The 11,246-nt window shown below is 32.9% G+C and overlaps 2 protein-coding genes across 3 annotated transcripts; one reads left to right on the top strand and one right to left on the bottom strand.

Moving 5' to 3' along the window:
• Nucleotides 1–101: 101 nt before the first annotated feature.
• LOC122318529 (protein TIC 20-I, chloroplastic-like) lies at nucleotides 102–1,941 on the top strand. 2 transcript variants are annotated; one of them, XM_043135963.1, is made up of 3 exons: nucleotides 102–279; nucleotides 735–904; nucleotides 1,042–1,941. In XM_043135963.1, the coding sequence occupies exons 2-3, from the start codon at nucleotides 745–747 to the stop codon at nucleotides 1,677–1,679; spliced, it is 798 nt and encodes a 265-aa protein (XP_042991897.1). In that variant the 5' UTR covers nucleotides 102–279; nucleotides 735–744; the 3' UTR covers nucleotides 1,680–1,941. The 2 variants fall into 2 exon arrangements, with proteins under 2 accessions (XP_042991897.1, XP_042991898.1); XM_043135964.1 differs by lacking the exon at nucleotides 102–279 and adding an exon at nucleotides 305–463.
• A 5,567-nt stretch (nucleotides 1,942–7,508) lies between these two features.
• LOC122274189 (bZIP transcription factor 44-like) lies at nucleotides 7,509–9,080 on the bottom strand. The gene has a single exon (XM_043083193.1). The coding sequence runs from the start codon at nucleotides 8,367–8,369 to the stop codon at nucleotides 7,893–7,895; it is 477 nt and encodes a 158-aa protein (XP_042939127.1). The 5' UTR covers nucleotides 8,370–9,080; the 3' UTR covers nucleotides 7,509–7,892.
• Between the last annotated feature and the right edge of the window lie 2,166 nt (nucleotides 9,081–11,246).

The raw sequence follows: 11,246 nt of genomic DNA, 5'->3' as shown, positions 1-11,246 counted from the left end.
TCTGAGCCCGATGGGCTCCATGTGAATGGATCGAGATAAAAAAAAATACATCGACCCTATACCACTAGTAAACATAGGAGAGGGATAACGTTGTTTCGGATTAGTCCAACGTACAGGAACAGAGTGGGAGGTAGGGCTCACTCGATGGCACACAATTCCGGCCTCAGCGACAGAGACGCAAACGATGAAACATAGAGAAGATTAGTGGAGAACCGTAGTAGTAACTTCAGAAGAGAGTATCGTTGCGAGGACCTTTGGTTCGTCGAGTCCTTGTTAGGGGTAATTTTTCTACTTTTATAATCAGAAATGAAAATGGGGTTTTGTATTTTTCCGTACGGTCATTATTGATGTTTTGAGTTGCGTCTTTTGTACTCATCTTTTACCGGAATGTGTATATATTTTCTCGATTACGGTTTGGGAAGGTAGATAGGGAGAGAACTTGAGATGCGATGCTGAATAGAAGGTATTGGTCCAAAGTTTGTACCTTTGAAACTGTTTTAGTTTTGAAAGCTTGTAGATCGATAACTTATTTCATTCTTGCAAAATTTGGGTTCAATAAGGTCGGGGAAATCCGCCAGTGGAATTTCGTTGAATCCCAGCGATTGCGATCAAATTCAACTGCATGGACTTTTCAGTTTCGACGAACTTTTTCTCGTCTATATATAGAAAGAAAATCGATGTACTTCTATTATCCTTGTTGATATTTTTTTTCCTTGTGATATTTGTTTTAACAGGTAATTCGTTATGATGGTAAATGGATGCACTATGCCCTGCGGGCGTGATTTTATGAATTCCAGGGTGTGTAAACCCACCATAGCCCGTTGCTCATTTTCCACATGCATTCCTTGTTTGCCTGCTATGGCGACATTGCCAAGCTTGAGTTCACGGGGATCTCACCAGGAGGGTAAGTCTAGGTTGGCTATAGACCCATGAACGTCTTGTCCTGTATTCTTTGTAGCCTTTATCATTTATCGTTCTGATGATGATCTAATTCTTTAGAGCAGCTCAAATGACTTCTAATACGTTAGTTCTTAATTATAGGTAAGCCACTCTTTCACCTTTCGGCTGCCTCAATCCCACTCTTAAGTGGGGATCAGGGTAGCCTTCTACGTGCAATCCCCTCGTTACCAAGGCGACTCAGACCTCATATGACTCCTCGAGCATCGAAGGATGTTCCATACAGTTTCCGCTACCCTCCAATGACCAAGAAGCCAAGATGGTGGTGGAGGGCATTGGCATGCCTCCCCTATTTAATGCCACTTCATGAGACATGGATGTATGCTGAGACGGCATATCACCTGCACCCTTTCCTGGAAGACTTTGAATTCTTAACATACCCATTTCTTGGAGCCATTGGGAGTCTGCCGAGCTGGTTCTTGATGGCATATTTTTTTGTAGCATATCTTGGAGTGGTAAGAAGAAAGGAATGGCCTCACTTCTTTCGATTTCATGTGGTAATGGGCATGTTGTTGGAGATTGCCCTTCAGGTGATAGGAACTGTAAGCCGTTGGATGCCGCTTGCTGTCTACTGGGGTAAAGTGGGGATGCACTTCTGGACAGCTGTGGCATTTGCGTACCTTTTCACTGTATTGGAATGCATACGTTGTGCTCTTGCTGGTATGTATGCTGACATCCCTTTCGTATGTGATGCTGCATATATTCAAATTCCATATGATTAAAGGATGGAAAGCATAAGATCAAATCCTGTTGTGTTTCCATTATGTCAACTTTATTGTACAACCAACTTTGTGAGCAAAAGATGGAACTTCTTCGTATGGATAAGTTATACTTATGCCATGGCAGGATCCTCTTTTAATTGGTTAATTAGCTACATTCGTTGTGATAGTTTCTACGTGTTAATATCTTGCTATGTTGTCAAGTGGTTCCAGTCCTGTTGAACTCTCTACTTGTGAGTTGTGAATTCATAGCCGGGTTCTGATAGCCGAATAGTAGATACTTGAACCCTTATAGTTTTACATCTCCACTCTAATAATCGTCGTATTCCAACTGCTTTCCGGGCTAATGGGTGATGGGTCGGTTGACCACATTGTCTTTATATGTATGCACGCATTGGTTTTGACATCCACCCAGACCTAATTAGCATGTAGCTTGCAGCTGAACCATTACTCTGTGGTCTGTCCTCCACTGACCCAATTAGTCTCCACTCTCTACCCTTGCTCATTTTACAAGCAAGTTCGCTGGATAAAGACATCAGTACCCATTTGTAGTAAGGCCTACCAACTCAGACAAACCGTTATCATATGGAATACTGAATCCACGACTTTTAAGCTACAAGGAACTTTCTTGCAGCATCCTCATCCGGGGATCGAGGGCTGTGGCAACCCTTTTATGTAATCAAGTATTCTTCAACTCTGAAATCTAGTTAAGCACAGGCAAGCTCGGGGTCCTACCTGATTGATCTCGAATTTTGATCAAGTTGAAGGTCTGGTTTCTCAAAACTAGCAGAAGTTGGCACCTGAGACGCTCAGGTGGTTAAAAGGAGAGTGAGTCTGGATGAGGCTTGAAGGTTATCAATTTTGAAATGATAAATCTAGTTGTCAAAGTCGGAACATAACAGAAGAATGGATCGTTAATAATTTAATTTCCCTTAGATGACACAGAATTGGTTCCGGCTTGCCTCCAGTTGCAAGGTGACAGGACATCTCCTGTTAAGACTTTAACGGCCAGCATGGTATGTTGGCAAGCAAAAGCCAACCATGTTGAGAATGCCCTTGCAATTTTAATAAAAATAAATTTAAAGAGACATTGAGAATGTCCTTCCATTTGCTATGTTATTTATGTGTTTGTATATAAATATATTATTTATTATAAATATTAAAAACATATATAAATATATTTGATACTAGTTACTACATTTAATGGATAAATATATTATGTGTTTAATGGTGAAATAAATATTTTTTTCTTCTTTTTTTGGTTGAAACAGTTATAAGTGATGCAATGTGTTGGATACATAAGAGAGTAAAGTTATTGCAAGTGCTGGAGGACAAAATTTCTTTATTTTATAATATTTATATTTTTGAGGACATTAATATATATTTTTTTTACTATTTATAATAAATAATATATTTATATATCAACACATAAATAATATAGCAAAAACAAGGATCTTTAAAATTTATTTGTAGTAAAATTTTGACAAAAATTAATAAATAAAAAATAAATAAATATGTGGCTCTCCAACACAGTACTAACACCCTCTCTTCTTCTTCTTCTTCTTTTTTTCTTTTTTTTTTTAAAAAAAGATCAATAATACTTCTTAATTTCATAACCGAAGATGTCCTGTTACTTTACGACCGGAGGCAAGCCGGATCCATGGGCCTTTCTTCGGCTTCAAATCCACTTAAACGGTAGGCGGTAAACATGAAGACCTTCGGCCTCCAAATATATATAATTATTTTTACCAATTACCAAATTACAAGAGTATATATAAAAAATGAATAACACGCATCTTTAATGTTTTGTTTTTCTCGTCATCCTCGTTGCCCCACGTGCCAGCACGTGCCACTTTCAAATGCCTGCAACTTTAATTTATAATTTGCCCGTTTTGCCGTGCTTTTTATTCAGCTAAAAAATAAATAAAAATAAAAATTGCAGCTTTTTTGTTTTTTATACAAAACAATTGCAGCTTTTGGTTGCCTTATGTTTTTTTTTTTTTTTTTTGAGCTGTCTTATGTTGTTTAAATAAACAGAGGTGAAGAAAATCGTACAAAACAGTATAAATGCCAAGAAGAAAAAAAATTGAGAAAATGAAGTCATCTTAACATTGAGAAAAGATCTATGGACTTTTTTTTTTTTTTTTGGATGCATGAGATCTATGGACTTGTTATAGCTGTTAAAGCATGAGATTATTGCAAACCTCAGCTACATTATAAATTTCTTGGAAATTCCAAGTATTCTATTATGTAAAATTATTTGATGTCGGATGATTGATTGATTTGAAACCAACGGTAGAGATCTTCTTATGCCAATATGAGTCATAAAAGTCATAATATGAGTTCTATGGGTCTTAATTCTAAATTTTTAATGGGTGAATGCATAATTTATAAGACTTAGCTAAATGTTATTTACAAGAGATAAATATGAAAATTCGTTAATCAAAATTCTCGAACGCGTGTAATAATCTATAGATGAAAATGAAGACTATTTGTTTAGTATAAAATATAAGACGTTTGGATTGTTTTGTTGATCAATTTAATTTTTCTTAACAACCCTACTATGAAAATACCGTATGTTTTACACTCAAATTGGAGTGAAGCATCATGCATTCAAATTGGAGCTAAGCATTATGCATTGGCAACCAATATAGATTCTTCTCTATTATTTCACCGGATGTAGTTTTCTAGTTTTATAAAAGACAGCATCACACGGCACAATAGAAGGGCCCTATATTTAATATTATTTTAATCAGATTTCCCAACATAGTAGATCTTACATAAATATTTAATGTTGTGGCTTTTATATATAGATATATATTGGCTTAAACCATTGGATTAAAAAATTAGAAAGAATATTAATTAGCATCTAAAAGGACGGTTACTTGGGTTCAGGTGGAAAAATGCTAGATTACTGTGGAAAGGAAGTCAATCTCTCTCTCTCTCTCTGTGTCTCTCTCTCTGTGTCTAATACGATACCTACAATATTTAATTGCATGTTACCAGAAATCATGACCGACCATATTGAATTTATATTACACACCGACAGTGACCCAAACTGGCTGTCTTGCTAATATCATTTCCCACGACCTTTAAGCACAACATTGAGGCATTTTAATTAAGTTATTTCCCACTAAACCCCTGGCTACTGACTGCCAACTAAACTCACAGAGTTTTTAAAAATGGCACCATTTTCCTTTAGTAATTAATGCTTTCCTTCTCATTAATGGTAGGCCACATGGTTTCATCATCTCATTTAAATTGCCACTCTCTCTGTTACTTTCCCCTAACATGCAACCCAATTTCCATACATAGAAAGGCATGACAAATGGTTTCCTCGTGATCCTTCGTTTCCCCTTGTTGGTATCCTCTCACGGTCAGAAAAATGAATATTAATATATATATATATATAGTAATAAATGTGATGATGATGTGACATATATATATATATATGTATTGTCTATCTAAATTTACCCACTTTCGTGAATTCCCTTTTTTTTTATAATAATGTTTTGATTACTAGCCTACTTGATCTGCCTTCCGTCTCTCATAATGCGCTTTACATTCTTTTTTAAATATAGGTATATTTCTTTTAATAAAAATCTTATAAAAATATATTTATAAATTTATATGACTTGATATAATAATATGTTAGATTATAAAATATTTTATTTTATAAAATAGATTTAACTTATCATATCAAACTACCATATTTTATAAGTTTGATAGGGTAAGATTTACGTATAGATACAGCAAATTCTCTTGTGAAAAATTGTCCATAATAAGATTCACGCTTTGACTTATTTTAGTTTGAAAATTGCTATACAACTCATTTTGTCTTATTAACCTGTCATCATCATTTGGTGCCACTTAGTTTATTAAATACATATATATATATATATGAAAATGACTTCAAAAAATACAAAAATTGGAAAACTGAAATCATGAGTTCCCTTTTTCACTTTTATGTTTGTGTTTGTAATTTTATATAGAGTTTTGCTATATATAAGTATAATCGTATACTAATATGTATACTAATACTGATTTATTCATATTTAAAATTTAAATTAATACTGTTTTTAATAAAATTTATTTTTTGACCAATCATATCGTATTAGTGCATAAATTAGTGCATAATTATATTTACAACTATATTTTTCTTTTTATATATATATATATATATATTTTCAACAAACCACAGCCACATCAATGAATAATATAACGCATAATAGCATTTCCCTTTTAGAGTTTAAATTAAACTCATAACAGCGACACGCTACGCCAAAGAAAATGAACAAAATAAATAAATATTAAAGTGTGGATTGGTTGGTAGTGCCGCACCCACACATTGTGTTTTAACAGCAAACCACGAGCTTCCCTTTTTCCGATGACTTTGGTACAGAAAGTTGACGTGCAGATCATCTTTTACCTTTCTATTATATTAATAGGTAGTTTACATTTACTTTAGATTGCATTTATTCTTTGTTTATAGTAAAATATAAAATGATTAATGCAGAAGTAAGCCTACCTTAATGGATACAAGTGTTGCTAATACAAATTAAAAAAATGCTTTAGGCCTTTAATTATAAAATGATTTTATAAAAATAAATTTACAAATTAATGTAACACATTAAATTATAAAATTATTTTTATTGTAAAGTAAAATTTACAAATTTATTTTTATAAAATTTATTTGTAATTATAACACTTTTAATAAAGAAGCACCGGAAAAGCGAACGGTATATTCATCTTTTGTTTTCTTAATCAACCTTTTGAGGTTGATATAGGGAGTATACTTTTTGCACACACAAGCTTAGCACATATTAATACAGAGCCCCTGTTTATGTTTTGTGTTCTGCTGCTTACAAGTTACTGTGTAACACATTATTTCTCAATCAACAAACAGACCTGATACAATGGACCAAGAAGAATTATTGGTGTACTAGAGCACCTGGGGCTGGGGCATCAACAACATGTCAACAACCAAAAGATGAGGGGAATAAGGGAGGGGTGGGATGGCTTATAATTCATAGTTTTCTCTCTGAAAATTTGTCTTACTTGGATGATATTATTGTTTAACTCATCATGATAAAGATAATGGTTGGTGTCTTTATTTAGTAGCAATGAATTTGATTGAGATTGTTTGGTTGTGGATAGGCAATAGGCATACCCTGTATTTTTCTGAGCTTACTATCCACAATTACTGATGCAGAAGGGAGCTTGACTGCAAGGCTCAACCAATATTAATTCTCAAGTCTCAACCAATTGGGCAATTGCTACTGATATTGATGCTGTTTCTTTCTTGTAATTCTCAACCAGAGCATATCCTCCATATTTGCTTACCCAGAGCATATCCTCCATAGACACATGGCCATGGAGGAATACCTGTTAAAAATATTGATTTTTGTAGTTTTAAAAGTTGAAAGATTAAGTCAAGTTTCGAATATAAAAAAGAATGGAAGGAAAAGTATCCTATTCTATTCTCATTTGAAGTACCTTATAATGGCCAATTATTAAAATATAGAATGACAAGATCAGAGATTCTATTACCACAAAAACAGAGAAAATAAGGAATGGATTCCAAAGCATATTTTAGAAAATGGGCAAAAAGATCTTAACCTCGATGTTATATGGACTGTGCTATTCAGCCAACCATTTGATCACTCTATTTATTCTTTTTTTTTTTTCACTTTTCAAATTGTTCATGAATAAAAAGCAGTTATCTAATTGGTTTTATTAATGAACAACTTTAAAATAAAAATTAAAGAATTAAAAAAAAAAAAAAAAGGAGTGGTCAACATTATATCAACATTAATAAAGAGGAGAGACAAGTCATGAAGATTAATACTCATATTAATATAACCAGAGAGACAACATACATTAAAAGCCATTAACACCATATTTATATTGACCCAGTGACAAAGCAAGAACCCAACCTCCGGGTCCCCTGACTCCCCTCTCCTTTCTGGACCATCACCATTCTCTCAAAAGCCAGTCCCTACTCCTAGGAGCTTTATAAAGAAGATAGCTGTTGCTTTCTCAACTCTTTCTTTTTGCTCTTTTTACTGCTCTTTTACAACAGTACAACAAACGGCAAACTCTTTTTCCCTCTCCACTCATTAAGACCAACAGAACACGAACAACCTCCACCAGAAAAGATTAGTACAAGACAACCAACCATAGATTGATCAAATTTCAACCCTTTTTAGGTCCTGATTAATATTCGTATTGAAACATGTCTGCAGAAGCAGCCCTGATGGATTGGTTGAGATGGAGCAAGTTCGTGGGGTTCATGAAGCTGTTATCAAGGCTTGCGTGAAGGGTCTGATCTGGCTCGTACACGCTGCCGCTGTTGTTGATGAAATTTAGGATCTCATTCAGAGAATCTAGTCTTTGGCTCAGCTCCACCACCTGAGCCCTCAGGATTGAATTCTCGGCCTCGACATTTATGTAGAGCTGGGTGGTGATAGTGATGCTCATGAGGATATGGTTGTTGTCTTTACCGAGCTGTGCCACTTGGCCCGTCAGATCATCCAACTGCTTCTGTTTTCTCATCCGAGACCGCCTCGCAGATTCCCGATTCGATTGCATTCTTTTCCTTTTTCTCTGGTCCATCAAAAGCTGCACGTCCCCTTCAGATCCAGAGTTCTGGGTTGGCGCAGACGCTGAGGAGTTTCCACTGGTGGAGGCCATAAAACTGTTCCTCTGTTTTTTTTCCTTTCGTTTTAAAACTAAAGAAAACTTACTTAAAAATCCAGGATTCAGATAACAAAAATAGTGATAATATCTATCTAATTCATACGATCATATAATATATATGATAGGTATATAAGGAAATACGTAGTTATATATTAAGTCAGGCAGGGATGAAAGATGATTTATGAAAAAACATAGAACCAGTAGAGGAAGACGACGGAGAAAGATTGAACTAAGTGGGTCCGGCGTCTGAGTGAGGAATTGATCATAAACCCGGAACGGAGGATTTCACTGAGAACTGGAGACATGAATCTCAAACATTAAGAACGCTATATTCAGCATCAAAATTCAAAATGAGGGACACAGTTTGTTTGGCAGATGTCGGCAAAAAGCACGACCCTTTAGCCGTCGGGAATGGGAGGCTTAACAGATTGACTAAATGGGCTTTGGTATTAATCCCAAAACCCAAAATTTGGCTGCAAAAGCCCAGAAATCCAAACATGGAAAAGAGCAAAACCCACGAGGGGGTACAGGAAGAGGAAAAAAGAAGAAGCAAAAAGAACGAGAACGAGAACAGAGCAAAAGAGGCAGAATTCCTCGACCCAAACAACAGAACCTCAGAGCTTATAAGAGGAAACTGGAAGAACTGGAAAGCCTGAAATCTAACAACAGAGGGAGAGGGGAGAGGAGGAAGAGGAGATTGAGGGTGTTGAGGAGGCAATTTATAGAATAAAAAAAGAAGAGAAAAATGGGTGCAAGAAAATTAATTAATTAATTTTTTTAAAGGGTGCATTCGACCTCCTCCAAGGGTATAGTTGGGGGCAGAGAGATGACCAGGGATGTGAGGGTGGAGACGTAATTTCAACAACCGTCCAAGACTAGCTGGAGAGCAGAACACCATCCCAAAGTTAAAGCCATTTTTTGTATAGAAATAATATTTATAGTCGTGGTTATGCAAGTAAAAAATAAACTTTTTAATTGTAGACCTCACTCTTTTTAAAAACGATTGCGCGGCGTTTGTAATTTCACGACTATATATAACATTGCTCTTTTTTGCAGGGAATTGATTTGAGATGACAATTTAAAATATTATTTTTTAATATTATTATTATTTTAAAATTTTAAAAATTTAAATTAAGATTTGAAAAAAAATTAAATTATTTATTATATTTTATATTGAAAGTTGAAAAAATTATAATAATTAAATAAAATGAATTGAGTTGAGATAAATTTAGTAACCCAACGTAATCTTACTTATTTTATGTTTGTTGAAGTAAATTAAACACATTTTAAATTAATTATTGATAAAATTAATTATTTTTTTAACTTTTAAATAAATTAAATGCATGTCAACTTATTTCATAAATTTTAATTTAAAATATTAAATTCATCTTAATCTAAATAAATTAAAAAAATTGTAATAGAATCTATAAAATATTATATTTATAATTCAACTCAATTCAATTCAATTCATCTCAATATTAAAATAATCCAAAATTTCAATAGTCTCATTTATTTTTATAAAATTTTTTATCTCATTTTATTTAATCTAATTATTATAATTTTTTTAATTTTTATATAAAATAAAATAAAAAAATTTAATATTTTTAAATTTTAATATAAAAATAATATATTTTAATAATATTTTATTTAATTTTTAACTTTAATATAAATCCTTTCAAATCTGATCTTGAAATGAATTAAACCGCCGTTGAGAGAACGTTCTGTATTTATCTGACAAATGACACCTGAACGTCACAAAGGAATCTAAGGGATGGAGGTGGTATAATGGAACTGGATGAAGGGTGATACCGTCCTTTCGTAAGATTCCTGCAACTTGTTCTTCGAATTCCACCCATAGGCATGAAAATAGATCTTCTCAAATTATAAGTTTCAGTTTCTACTCTTTAAAAATATAACCTGTCAATTTTCACAAAATAAAATAAAAAGCAACCCTTTTCAAATGATTACATATTCATACGTTAGCATTTCTGTTTGAACTTTTGATATAAAATTATAAAAATAAAATAAAAAATCTAGCGTATGCGATTCATAATAGAATAATATTAAATACAACCTCTAAATATATAGATCTTTTATAAAAATATAATTTTTCTTAAAAATAAATAAATTTTTACATCTTTTTTCTGATAGAATCTATTTTTTTAATTGATTGTAAGATATATATATATATATATATATATTTAGAATTTATATATATCATTTTTCTTCGTTACATTTAATGATGTTTTATGCGTAGAAATCTATTATAATTTATGTAGTGCCTACCCATCGTGTCTATTATTTTGTTATCATAGAATTTGGACATAAATTAAAAGATTATAATCTACAATATGAATTAATATTTTTTAAATGAGACATGCTGCACACTAATTTCACATTCAATATATTAAAATTTTTAAAATATAAAATAATAAAATTACATGTTTAAATAGTGTGAAAAAATGTTAGATGCCGTGTGGAATTTTTCTTTCTAAATTTTTGATAATTTCCTTTTCAAACATTTACAACTAGGCTCCACTCCTTGTCGAAGTCAAATAAAAAACCAATCTTTAACAACTGAAATTAATAAAACTGTCCTTGGGGTCGGGTCCCAGTCATAATCGCCAGTCACACGAACCAATCTTTTTCCTCGTAGGTGTCTTGCATGTTTAACAAAAAGGTGTTGAAATGCACACGAATGCTAAAGCCCCACGTGAATTTTCCCGACTGGAGATTCGGACGGGAGTTTTTTTGTTTACTTATTGATTAAAAATTTATTTTTTAATAATATTGTAAATTTTTAAAAGTATATATTTAAAATTATTAAACTATATATATATAAATTCAAAAAAAATATTTTATATTATCCAA

Source organism: Carya illinoinensis, chromosome 8 (genome assembly GCF_018687715.1).
Source record: "Carya illinoinensis cultivar Pawnee chromosome 8, C.illinoinensisPawnee_v1, whole genome shotgun sequence".
In the NCBI taxonomy this organism is placed as follows: Eukaryota; Viridiplantae; Streptophyta; class Magnoliopsida; order Fagales; family Juglandaceae; genus Carya; species Carya illinoinensis.
The sequence above is the reverse complement of the archived record's forward strand: the minus strand, read 5'-3'. Positions and strand labels throughout refer to the sequence as shown.